The following is a 12997-nucleotide window of genomic DNA, read 5'->3' as shown; positions in this document are numbered from 1 at the left end:
GATGACGATGACGATGACGATGACGATGACGATGACGATGACGATGATGATGATAATGTTAATGATGATGACGGTGATGGTGATGATGATGATGACGATGATGATATGATAATATGATAATAATAATGATGATGAAGAAAAAGTAGCAAATAAATGTTTTTCCATTCAAGAATTGGTCTCTTTTTATTTATCTCACCACACGACATTGTCAATTATCCTTGTCAAAATTATTTTTCACTTGGCTTGAATGGAAAAACCCAAGCGCGAATAATTCGGAGATTTCAACGATTCTCGAGACACGACGGCGAAAAAGAAGAGATAAGAGAAAATTCTACTTTTATTCTACTAATTTTTGAATTTGTTGCATCATCTACCTTCACGAAAACGTGTCATTTCCTCATTTTGATTTATTTTTCTAAACATTGATGTTCACATTTGTTTGGTTACTTTTCTTTTTTTTATTGTAATGATTAATTTTTCCATTTTAATTGCCAAGAGTGAAAGATTATCCATTGTTTTCCGTGTCGCCCGATTGATGTCGAGTCATTTTTAATCGTATGACATTTTCGAAACATGAATATGACGCATCAATCTGACGATTATACGTACGATAAAAGCAACACTCGATTTTTTAGGCTTACCTTTCTTTGTTTATCACTATTATTGTTTCGAAAGATTGCGACAGTAGTTAAAAATTGACGATAAAATTCAGTAAAATTGAAGGTAACGTACTCAAGTAACAAATACAAAGTAAAACATTGTAATCAAACATATGCTTCAAAGTCACTTAAAACCATAACTTATAATTTCTTAAGTATATTGGATTATATCAGCCTGCGTGAATTTATATAGAATAGTATCTTAATTTCTGAAATCTAAGTTTATATTATTATCATTACTTGCGTTAAATGTATTTAAAATTCTGTGTATGTAAATACAAACAGAAATATCGCATATCTAAATACCTCGATAATGAAGATTAGATACGGCAGCCAAACGACTATAATTTTGTAATGCTGCGACACTATAAGCTTGTTCGCTTTCGCTGCACTTCTGAGCTAGTGCAATAAGTTAGAATGAAACAAATATATTTTCTTTCATTCTAACTTATTGCATTAGTTTAGAAGTGCAGCGAAAACGAACAGACCTTATTTTGGGCATAAAAGGGCACACTCGTTTAGGTCATTACAGTTCTTGGATATACGTTATGTCATCTTTCGAAAATAGTTTTAGATTGCAGGTTGACGCATGGTGGGTATAACATACAATACAATACTGTGAAAAACGTGTGCTTTGCAATGTAACGAGTGCTCTTCTCTGCCTACAACTGTTTTCTTTTTCCTACCTCCTGGTTTTTTTTTCTCTTCGGCGATCAGTTACTTGCACGATTGAATGTACTGACTGAAATATTGTCGGCGAGTTTAGAAAAGAGCCGAGGTTTTGGAATTTTTTTGAGATACTGTTTTGAACAAATGTCGCTATTCCCTTATGACTGCTTTTGGATTTGTGTACAAACCTTTGAAAACTGCCGTGTGTGTCGAGAGGACGGTAGGAAACTTTTGCGTATATATACGAAGATCATAAAAGCGAGTTCTGCGAAATGGACAGAGGGTGACAGCGAGTTGACGATACGAAAGAAACATACGTAATGTTGTTAAACACAGGAATGTTGGCTAAATTTCTTTTGCGGTTTTTCATGCATTATGTTTTTTTCTGATGCTCTCTTTCAGCATCGGGTGCGGGTGGACAAGAGCGAAGGGTCAGCATGCGGTTGCACCGTAGGGATACACTACTAGCCGCTGCAGGAGAAATGCAGCCCAAGTCCAAGTGAGTTGCTACACGATATAGAACGACTAAAGCCGCTAAACGACTGGTATAACTTGCTCTACTGAAATCCGCGGAACCATTTACAAAGAATACGTAAGCTTGCACAGATAATTAGCTATTTTCACAAACGTTGAACTATTTTAGTTATACTAGTTATGTAGATAATAGGAAAGTTTTTCGACGTTAGAACACGCAAGACTTTCCTTGACCTGTGTGAAGTTAGCAGCCCATTTTTTAAATTTTGAAATTCTAAAAATTGTTCCGGGTTGTTTTAGACTTGTTCTAAATTGTTCCAAAAAATCAAAATTTTAAAATAAAAATGTTTACGGAAAATTAATAAAAACGATTTTCTGACCTGGCACCCCATTTTTCGAAAATCGAACTTTTCAATGTTGTTTCAGGTTGTTCCAGTTGTTCTAAACATTGTTCCAAAGTATTAGTTCGATTGGTCAAAAACTTTAAGAGATATTAAAAAAAGAAAAATTTTGGAAATAACAGTTTTTGGCCATTTATTCGTAAACAAAATGACTTACAAAACTGTCGATTTAAAACATATTTATAACCGCGTAGAACAACTCAGAACAAAAATTTTTAAGATCAGAACAAGAACCTAAAGGGTACTTTACTCTTCATCGGAAAAATTCGAATTTCTTGGTTAAAAATCTTGTTCTAGGCTTCCCGCGTTAAAACTATCGTGTTCTCCACTGGGACAACTCACGAAAAAATATTTAACCAAGAAATTCGAAAAACGAATTTTTTCGATAAATAGTAAAGTGCCCTTTAGGCTCTTGTTCTGGTCTTAAAAATTTTGTTCTGAGTTCTACGCGGTTATAAATATGTTTTAAATCGACAGTTTTGTAAGTCATTTTGTTTACGAATAAATGGCCAAAAACTGTTATTTCCAAAATTTTTCTTTTTTTAATATCTCTTAAAGTTTTTGACCAATCGAACTAATACTTTGGATGGAACAATGTTTAGAACAACTGGAACAACCTGAAACAACATTGAAAAGTTCGATTTTCGAAAAATGGGGTGCCAGGTCAGAAAATCGTTTTTATTAATTTTTTGCGAACATTTTTATTTTAAAAATTTGATTTTCTGGAACAATTTAGAACAAGTCTAGAACAACTTGGAACAACTTTTTGAATTTAAAAATTTAAAAAATGGGGTGCTAACTTCACACAGGTCTTTCTTTGTCCTAATTATATATTTATTTGGAATAATGCTAAAGTAAGTCGCTGAATTTTGAAACTTTCTTCGATCAAGTTGGAGTTTTTCTTACCGAGAATGTCGAGAAACATCGGTAATCTTAGAATTACAAGATTTAACAGTAAAAACATATATAAAAGAGTGACCCCAAAAATCGCCTATTTTTGGTCCCGCGATATTGGAACTGAATTGTGTGTCAAATGATACCTTATGACAAGACATCAATCACAAAAAATTTTTAAGTTGAGGTAAGAATTGATTCCAGAGATATGGGAGGTCAAAGTAGTCAAAATTCATTAACTCGTCAGCCCGTACGCTTTAAAGCACGAATTTTTCTTTCAGTTTGATAATTTAAAACTTCGTACCCGGGGGTTTTGCTAGCTGCTGACAATGAATTTGAAGTCAGATTTTTCACACATACTTATGGATCGATTTACTTAACAAGAAAAAGAAATTTTTTAAATACATAGTCCGCCATATTAAATCGGCCATTATGAATTTTAAAAATCTGACTTCAAATTCATTGTCAGCAGCTAGCAAAACCCCCGGGTACAAAGTTTTAAATTATCGGACTGAAAGAAAAATTCGTGCTTTAAAGCGTACGGGCTGACGAGTTAATGAATTTTGACTACTTTGACCTCCCATATCTCTGGAATCAATTCTTACCTCAACTTAAAAATTTTTTGTGATTGATGTCTTGTCATAAGGTATCATTTGACACACAATTCAGTTCCAATATCGCGGGACCAAAAATAGGCGATTTTTGGGGTCACTCTTTCGGTAATTCTCCATATCTTTTTTTTAAATGAGCTTTATAGATTTTTACTTTGTAATTTATTCTTTAAAACGTTTGGATATCAATTGGATGATTAAAGAGCTATGAAAGAGAAAGAGATATCGACAGATTAGTTAACAATACGTTGTAAATTTTTGACAACTTATTTTAGGGTCACATAGAATTTCTTGCATCGGTAAAAGTTCAGAGCTTGTTACACTCTCGTTTTCGGTTGCATGAACACTGTACATTTGGGGGAAAGTTGCATTTTAAGCCTGTTTTTAATTCTATTTATATTTGTATATCGAGTTCCATGGCTCGATATATAATGGCTATGATACTAACAATAAGTATGAAAATTTGCAATATATTAATAATGGTGTAAGCTCCATTTTTCAATTTCATTACTATATTTTTATAACTCTTACCAAATTTTACGATTCATCGATGCGTGATGAAGCCGATTTTAAAATTGCAATTTGTGTTATGCTTGTGTAAACGCTAGATCATGTTTTATGTATCGGTACGCGTTAGTTGAATGGAAGCTTAATTTTGGTAGGAAGGTGGTGTCGCAATACCGTGGCATGGTACTTTAATTAATTATGTTTAATGAGATTAAATGGAGATTGGAGAAGAGAGAGACGTTTTGACATTTGGAAAGAATTCTCAATGTGCATACTTTGTATACAAGATGTCTTATCACGTTATTCTTTAATTAATGGCACGTTTCTTAGAACGAACGATCACAGAATCACGAAAAAAAAATAAAGTTTTTTTTATCGGAAAAAAGAACTACTATTTTTTATGTACTGAAACCGAATATGATCTTTAAAATAACCTAGCATATACATGATTATTGTTTTTAAGCTAAGAAAATTTAATTACAGTCTTATGTAGAATATTAAAAATGCTTAATTTTGAGCCTCTTTTGCCTGTTATAACAAAAACTTTACGTGCTACATTATTTTAAAGGTCATATTCGGTTTTAGCACATCAAAATATATAAAAAATAGTGGTTTTTCTTTCCGGTAGAAAAAACTTAATTTTTTGTGGTCCTATATAATGATTCTTCGAGTTACAAGCGACTGAAAAATGAATTATTTTTTCGCGGAATTCCAGAAATGCAAATAGATGACAGACATTACTTTTCATGTAACGTAGATATTAGTCATAAAGGTATTTAAAGTTAAAAAGCGACAACCTTCAAAGAGTATGGTTTCGTTATATTTTTGCAGCAAAGAATTATTTTCAAAATTATCAGAATATGTCAATGATGTAGTGATGAAGACACCCTATATACATGTCACCGATAACACATGAATGAATATTGAGAAGAACATCACGAATACATCCACATTTAGCTATCGATGAGTTACATACAAGCATTCTCTTCAAATGAAAATCCGAAAGTTACTTATTGCTTGCTATCAATTGCACTCTCACAATATAATTATTATATTGTTATTTTTAATCAATTATATTAGAATATGTTTAACAAACTAATATAAAAAATACGCAACGCAAGATATAATTTCTATATTGGAGAATATATCTTTAATTGCCTGTGGTGGCTTTGTGTTAGCCGAATTGGCTACATAATTTTGAGATTATCGCATGTGATTTTGACAAACAAATAATTCTTTTGATCGTTAGACTCAAGTCCGATTGTACTTGATGTTGTTAGGATGCCCAAGCACAGATATCGCACAAAAAAGAAGATAATTTTTGAAGATAATTTATTATTTTTCAATATGTAAAATTCTTAAGAAATTTTTCAAAATTTTCTTAAATTTTAACTCACTCTATTTAGTAAATTTTAAAAATTTTTACTAAACAAAGTTTTTATTGAAAATTTTATTTATCCTATTATATCCTATTATATCGGTACAAAACTAATAATAAGATAATGGATAGCTTATACATAAAAAAATATTAAATATGAAACTTAAGATGCGAGTTAAACAGTTTTTAGTAAAATTTATAAAGAAATTAGAAGCGGAGTATATTTTCTAGGACGCGCAGTATGTCTTTCCATATAGAGAAGACTTTCACATTTGCCTTTCAAGATATGTAAGGCTAAGCTGTAGCAATAAGAGCGTAACGACTCGGAGAATAGTCAGACGAGCCAGTTGGTTATTGCACAACTCCGCTTGGTAACTGGTTAATCCACTTTTCCAATGTCTTGAAATGTAGGCTTGATTTATAGAACCGGCGGTACACAATATTATCGTATGTGTATATTTTGTATTCTCAATATTTTCATTAATACGTTTCGCTTAAAAATATCAGAATATAATCAAACTCGTACTTTTTTTTTAATTATCTACTTGTACGAATGAACGGATAATAAATATCGAATGCTTATAATTTTTTATGTTTTAGGTAAACGAGTAAAATGCAAATTTGACATCTATCGCAAAGGTTACATTTTAAGAGTCAGATATATATTTCTCACGTTGGCTGAGATCAATGATATTCCTTAAGCTGCATACGTGGGTCTACGACGTCCGAGCCAAAGTGATATCTGCTCTAAAACTTACAAGCCTGTCAGAAAATATTAAATAAACGATGTTTATCAAAATGACTATAAAATCGTCAACTACAATGTAGACAGATATTTCATGAATTTTTTTTAGAGTTTTTAAAATACTTTAAGGTAGAGAAAAATAACGTTGAACGCGACAGACCTACGTATGCACTTAGAAGATACCGTAAAAACGTATGCACTTTAAGGAATATCTTTTTAAAACAATGATGCAATGTTTTAACTAACGTTAATTTAGTGTGTGCTGTGTGAGGGCATTCTTTCGAATAACTGTGCATGTAAACATGCACGTTTTAATGCTCTCAATTTTTCTTAAGCATCGATACATATTGCAATCCGTTTTGCAATCTAACTAAAGCATAGGCACGCAAAAACTATTCGGTATCGAAATTTACCAAAATTCCGCTTTATGTTCTTTCGTTGACTTTTTTCAGGTAACCGAAAGCACTAATTCTAAATGACAAAAGTAGACAAAGAGGGAACGAAATTCTCTCCTGTGCCACGGTAGAGGACGCCGATCATGAAAAACTCTGATCATGGGGGAAACTTTCATCGTGCGAGCCTTCTCTCCGAGTTCATTCTTTCTCACGAGCTTGTCGGTATCCGTCAACCCATTCATGTCGTTAAGAATCTCGTCGAGAGAACCTAGCGATATTGTTGTAATTTAGCGGGAAACGCGAGAAACACGAAAGATTCTTGCATTACATTTCCGTTTGAGCTGTCGACCGCGAATATTGATGAAACAGATTTACGATAAGACATGTCTTCGTCGGAGGTGAGGAACATGTTGAGAGGAGGAAACAACGAATATTTCAAATTTGTTTCTTTAGAGACTTGCTATTAACATTTCCTCACTATCCTCTCTAAAACTACATTGCATTTTATCATGAAGAATAATTAATTTAATTCAATTTGCCTGTAACATCATTGTCTCATGCTAAGTCGCCAGTCGATTATCCGATCTCACATTAGGAATAATGAAATCGTAGACAAAGGAAGCCGGGTAAGAGCGAAACTGAGGAGGCTAGATGTAACGAACGAGAGAAGGAGCGCCGGAAAAGAAAAAAGAAAAAGAGAGAAAAAGAGAGAACCTTTAGCTCATTTATGTGGTGAAGACGGTGGCGCGCTAATGTCGCTGTTTTGTGTGTCTTTTGTTTTGGAAGCGCCAATGCGACGGCAATCGCCCCACCCACCCTGATGGTCAGGCGGGCAAGCGTGCAACACAGCAAGTGAATCAGCACCAGCAATAGCGGACTCGTCATCATCATAACAACCAGCAATGTCGTTCGTCAGGAGCGGCGACTGGCGATTACCGCCGTGCGCACGGCGCTTTCCCACCCGTTAGCCGGAAGTGAACTCGCGTATGGTATCGCGCGACCATCTGGCAAACGGTGACCGACTTTTCCGACGTGTCACGGCGTCGCGTCGCGAAGATCAGTGACAAGACCGGCGGGTGGTGACCGGTCGATGGTGTCCCATTGCGACATCCGCGAAAGTAGCGATGGAAACGACCGCGAACCGTTCTATGCCAAGTGGATGAAACAAAGACGAGACGAAAGGATAAGGAGAGAGCAACTGGTTGGTCCCCGCGGTACGTGTAAAGAACGGAAATGTCGACGTTCCGGCGAAATTATGAATAACGAGACGTGGCCGGCAACAGAAGCAACAACCCTCCTCGCATTGCGGTGCGCAGGATTCTCAGGAGACTCGGCGGTCGCTACAACTTGTCTGTCGCAATCAGGGAGAGGACAATTCTGTCTGGAGAGAACACCCGTCAACAGCGATGTCAAGGAGAGTAACGACGCTTAAAGATCGCCAAACCCCTCGTGTGGAATTCTTCTCTGCGCGTGGGATGACGAAACCCGATTGTTTCTATTATTTTTTTCCCTTATTTTTCTTCCGTGGCGAATCGCAAATGTACAGTACGCGGTTTCGATGATGGATTCTCGCAGTTGTTTGCAATACACGTAACAACGTAAGCATACTTCGGGCAACACTTAGAGTTTTTAACGCGTTTGATGCGTGGTCAAGCCGGCCAGCTTTGCTTCCTCCGAATTCGAACCGCGTTAATGCCATTCGCGGGTATAAACAACAAGGCACTTCGGGGTACGAGTAAAGCAAGCAAATATTCGTCGAAGTTTGATAGCGTGAGTTATAATTTGTAAATCGTTTCGCGAAAGGCGGCAGCGGCTTTTGTCAGATAGTAACGAAATGCAAAGACGCGTCGTAACGGAAGACTGCGACGATATATCAAGAATTGTAGTATTCCGTATATGTCATATACATATACACACATATATATAAATTTTTCTCAATAGTGTGTGTGTGTGTGTGTGTGTGTGCGTGTGCGTGTGCGTGTGCGTGTGCGTGTGCGTGCGCGTGTGTGTGTGTGTGTGTGTGTGTGTGTATATATATATATATATATATATATATATACACACACAATTGTAAATTTACGTGCGTCTCTTGTGACTTCTTAAAGCTTTTAAATTTGTTTAATGTTGCATAAGTCGATCTCGGTGACTTATGTAAATTGTCTGTTAATGATATTGACTTGGCCAGATTATTGTTCGATTTTCACGAGGCAGCCACGAGAGCTAATGTGATTCCGCGCTATTATTATCGTGTCCTGCTCTATCGGAGGCCGAATACGGATTTGTATAAATGTAGAATATTTTTTTGTATAAGTCGCAAAACATGTACATAAGCCGGATGCATCGATAATCGAAAAACTGATGTGTGTAAAGCTATATCACGAATTTTTGCACAAAATAAAAAAAGAAACAACGTTTTTAAAAGATACAAACGAGATGTAGCTCCATGTTAGTGTCAAGAGGATCAAGCGCGATTGCAGGGATAAGCCAACGAGTACGGTCGCTATAAAAATTTCGCGTATCTAACATCGCCGAGACACAATGGTAGCAGGTAGCTCGTGTTCTACTCGGGGTGTTGTCGCTCCAGTCGAGCCGTTGATAAAAATAGTCGCCAAACATCAAAGTGAAAATCTAGTTCGTTATTTTCCGAGAAAGAATTCTTACCGGAGAGACGCTCTTGTTTGGTCTCGCTGAAGCGACCTCACATCGATTTACGGCACAGCTGTGGGACACCAAGATCGTGATTATTTCGTTAAAGCTCTAGTTAAACGATCATACAGAACGTAGTACAATGGGCGCGCAAGGAGGAGGCGGGGAAAATGTCTAGTTTTTAGGGACAATTCGTTCGGTTGTGTTTAGATGATAAGACGAAGAAACACGATTGCGAGTATCCGAGGAACGTTTCTATCTCATTGGCATCGATCGGGCGTACTGTACAAGTAAAATATCACGCGCGCGCGCGTGACTGATTATAATATACATACGTATATACATCGCCGCGATTCAGCGTTACTGTTACCGTAATCATGCGTTCCAAGGAGATGAGAGGTACGCGAAACAAGCCCGTGGCCTCTCCTCGCTCCGCGACAAACCCTCATGCCCTTCCCTTTTGTACGGTAACAATATTAACCGAGAACGTTAAGGACGAACGATTTAACCGCGCGTTCGGTTCTGTTCACCGACCTCATCGTTTTTTCCTTCTTCCGGCGAATCGCAAAAAAAACGAACATCGTTGAACATTACCGAGGTTTCATTCTGCTAACGTGTGTATGTTCCATGTTTGTAACAGGTGTATGCATGTGTTTGTGTGCTTGTATCGTCGATCGTATGCGAAATTTTGTGGTACGAATACGCGGAGAGGAAGGATGATGGGGACGAGGAAGGAAAGCGAGTGAGGTACGTGCGTGCAAGTGTGCTCGAATGAAGAAGAGAGAAATATCATGCGAAAAGGCGCGTTTACTCTGAGCTCCCGCATTCGTATCCCTCCCCCCCCCGCTCCCGTTAATGCATCCTCTAGTGAACATAATGTCTCAAATTGAGAGATATGACGTCTTGAAGACGTTTAATGATGTCTTAAAGACGTCTTATCTCCCGATTTAAGACATGCGTGTTGTCTGGGGCGATACAGTGGCGATCCCAATTCCACGTTCGTCTGCGATCTCGCCTCGCGTCGGCTGTCAAACAGTTACGCGTACGGACGGATAGGGTACGAATACGGGTCGACGAAGGGGCTCGAAGCGTTAATAATTCCGTGTTAATAATTCAGCGGAGTCCCTCCATTCTCGTCCTCTCCTGCCCACCGCCCTCCTCTTGCCTCGGTTCTCTTCCTAACGTTATGTACGATATATCACGCGAGGCGCGTTGCGTATGGAGAAAAGTGGAGAAAACGAGAAAACGTGATAAGAAGTTAGTGTATAGATATATTGTACCAACACCATGTTTTTCTATGTATCCTTTTTCTCTTTTTTTTCATAGGGTACTACTACTATTACTACTATCATATTATTACTATTACTATTACTACTACGACTATTACCGTTACAACTACCGCTGCTGCTATTGCTAATTGTTATGTTGTATATCGTATAGTCGAATCCTGAATCGCAGCGATCTACTCGAAACGAAGCGCGACTCCTCCCGACGAGCGAGGGATGAGGACGAAGCGACGTACACCGGGGCGGCGTATTCGCAATAACCACATATTTCGATCATTGTACTGCATCCGAATCTCTTCGTTTCCTGTCGCATAGGGAGGGGAGAGTCGAACGGCAAGATATTTAATGATTTGAAAGAATTGCCAGTTGGAAAAAATCTCACGTTCGCGTTTTGTGACAAATCTTTTCGATAGTGTCACCTCGAAGCCAGGAAAGACGAAGCGATTAGGAGCCGACGTAATAACGTTATAGTAAAATTTTCTTAGACTTTCAATAATAGAATATAAAATTTAAGCAAAATAAGGGGTAGGAAGAGTAACGCGGTTGTTAGTGGCGGGAGTTGTAAGGATACGTTGCTCTTTAATTAGATATATACGTAAATTACAAGGCCGATTTTACAATTAATGTATATTATATATAATTACAGAACAACGTACACCTCCCCACAACTTTCGCCCTGACAACCGCGTTACTCTCCTTTGCTCCTTTTTTGTTTAAGCTTGAACCTAGGTAATAACGAAGGTTCTAGACGCGGAGGTTTTACGAGAAGACACTTTCGTGAGACGTTTCAATTTGAATTTGCATTAGTTTTAACTGTATTAAAAATCGAAGACAAAAGATCCATAATAAAAGTAATCTTGATGCGCTGAAAGCCTTTTATCGATCAATTCCCTGACGCAGTCGTCTGACGAATGAATCTCCATGTGTCGCGTCGAAACGTATTACATTTTTTTTTATTTTTTTTAGAGATTTTGCAAGAACGCGCTGACTGAGTTTAGTAGTATTTATTATTCGCGAAGACTTATATCTTCACGAAGGAGAGCACGCGCTCTCAACTTTACATAATAATTATATCGTTAATCGAGTCCGAGACTTGTTAACCACGGTTCTTACCTCGAGTCGTCTTTCTATCTTGAACAAGTCTCATTTATTTCCCGGGAGAAGTTTTCCCCTGCGTCAACATCGTTACATTAGTTATCAAACTCATCTCCCTGTACCGAGGGGAAAATCTCTGCATACTTCATCGTTTATTGTTCAACAGACTCGAAACTATAAATCATCGCTTTTTACGCGCGCTCGTAATTTCCCTTCTCTTTGCGCTAATCAGAAATCGTTTTACATTATACAATTATTTACGCACTCATTACACGCGGCTCGTCGCAAAAGACTTTAGAAACGATGAAGCAAAGTGAATTTTGTCGTCGTACCTCGAATAATATCTTTCCCAGACAGCACCTTGTCCAAAATCGGGATATAAGACGTCTTAAAGATGTCTGAGACATGCGTGCTGTCTGTGTTGTTGCTAATAAACATGTGAATTTCAAATTACATAATTACAATAAAGCGATACTATTACTCTATTGTAATTTTGTACAGTCATCAGAGAGGCGATTCTCCGATTTCCATCTATTTATCAACCGATATACTCGAAAGTACGCGTGCATTTCGTATCAGATTAAGGGGATACTCTGTATGAGAGGTGTCGCTTCGATAAAGAGAGAAAAAGAAACACTGCCAGCGCGAGCGAGAGTTCTTGTGTTTTCCCGTTTTTGACTGACTAAAGATACACGTGCGACGACGACCCGAATCCGTCGTTTCGTCCTTGTGAATTTGGCGAGCGGTAAACCCTCTCGAGGTGATCGATGCCCCCGTGAAGAGGAGCAGCGATAATTCCTCCCTGTGTTATTTTCTTTTTCCCCTTTATTTTTATTTTTACATATTTTTTTTATAAATCCGCGTGGTTTGCACCAGGGCGAGGTCCAGCCGAGGAATGGTGGAAACTATAATTGTACTATTAAATTAGAAAGATTGCAATCGTATAATTTCGTTATGATGTGTCTGCGGCGCGAACAGGCTTTACAACAATTGACTGAGATTTGCGATTGATCACAAATTATTGGGTTATTAACAAGAAGTACGAAATTGCGATTTACTTCTTTCTTTTTATTTACTGCATCTCTAATGATGCTTTCAGTGTTAGATAATTTGGTTTTCGTATTCTGCGATCGGACCTGTGGCTTCGGACACAAAGGCAAACTGTCGCGCGAATAAAAGCTAATAATTATCGAGAGAGAGAGAGAGAGAGAGAGAGAGAGAGAGAGAGAGAGAGAGA

The 12997-nt window shown here is 37.4% G+C and overlaps 1 protein-coding gene across 1 annotated transcript in view; it reads left to right on the top strand.

The window, feature by feature from the left end:
* Positions 1 to 7609, top strand: part of LOC112464943 (casein kinase I-like) — a gene marked incomplete at its 5' end in the record, with an annotated part of 15597 nt that extends 7988 nt beyond the window's left edge. Inside the window, 2 exons of the mRNA XM_025032238.1 lie at positions 1731 to 1827; positions 6791 to 7609. Of these exons, the coding sequence (XP_024888006.1) occupies positions 1731 to 1827; positions 6791 to 6794 (101 nt within the window). The remainder of the gene's footprint in view (positions 1 to 1730; positions 1828 to 6790) is intronic.
* Between the last annotated feature and the right edge of the window lie 5388 nt (positions 7610 to 12997).

The sequence above is a fragment of the Temnothorax curvispinosus genome, unplaced genomic scaffold (genome assembly GCF_003070985.1).
Source record: "Temnothorax curvispinosus isolate PA1 unplaced genomic scaffold, ASM307098v1 QBEX01014772.1, whole genome shotgun sequence".
NCBI classification, from domain to species: Eukaryota; Metazoa; Arthropoda; class Insecta; order Hymenoptera; family Formicidae; genus Temnothorax; species Temnothorax curvispinosus.
Note: the sequence above shows the minus strand (reverse complement) of the source record. Positions and strands in the feature narration are given on the sequence as shown.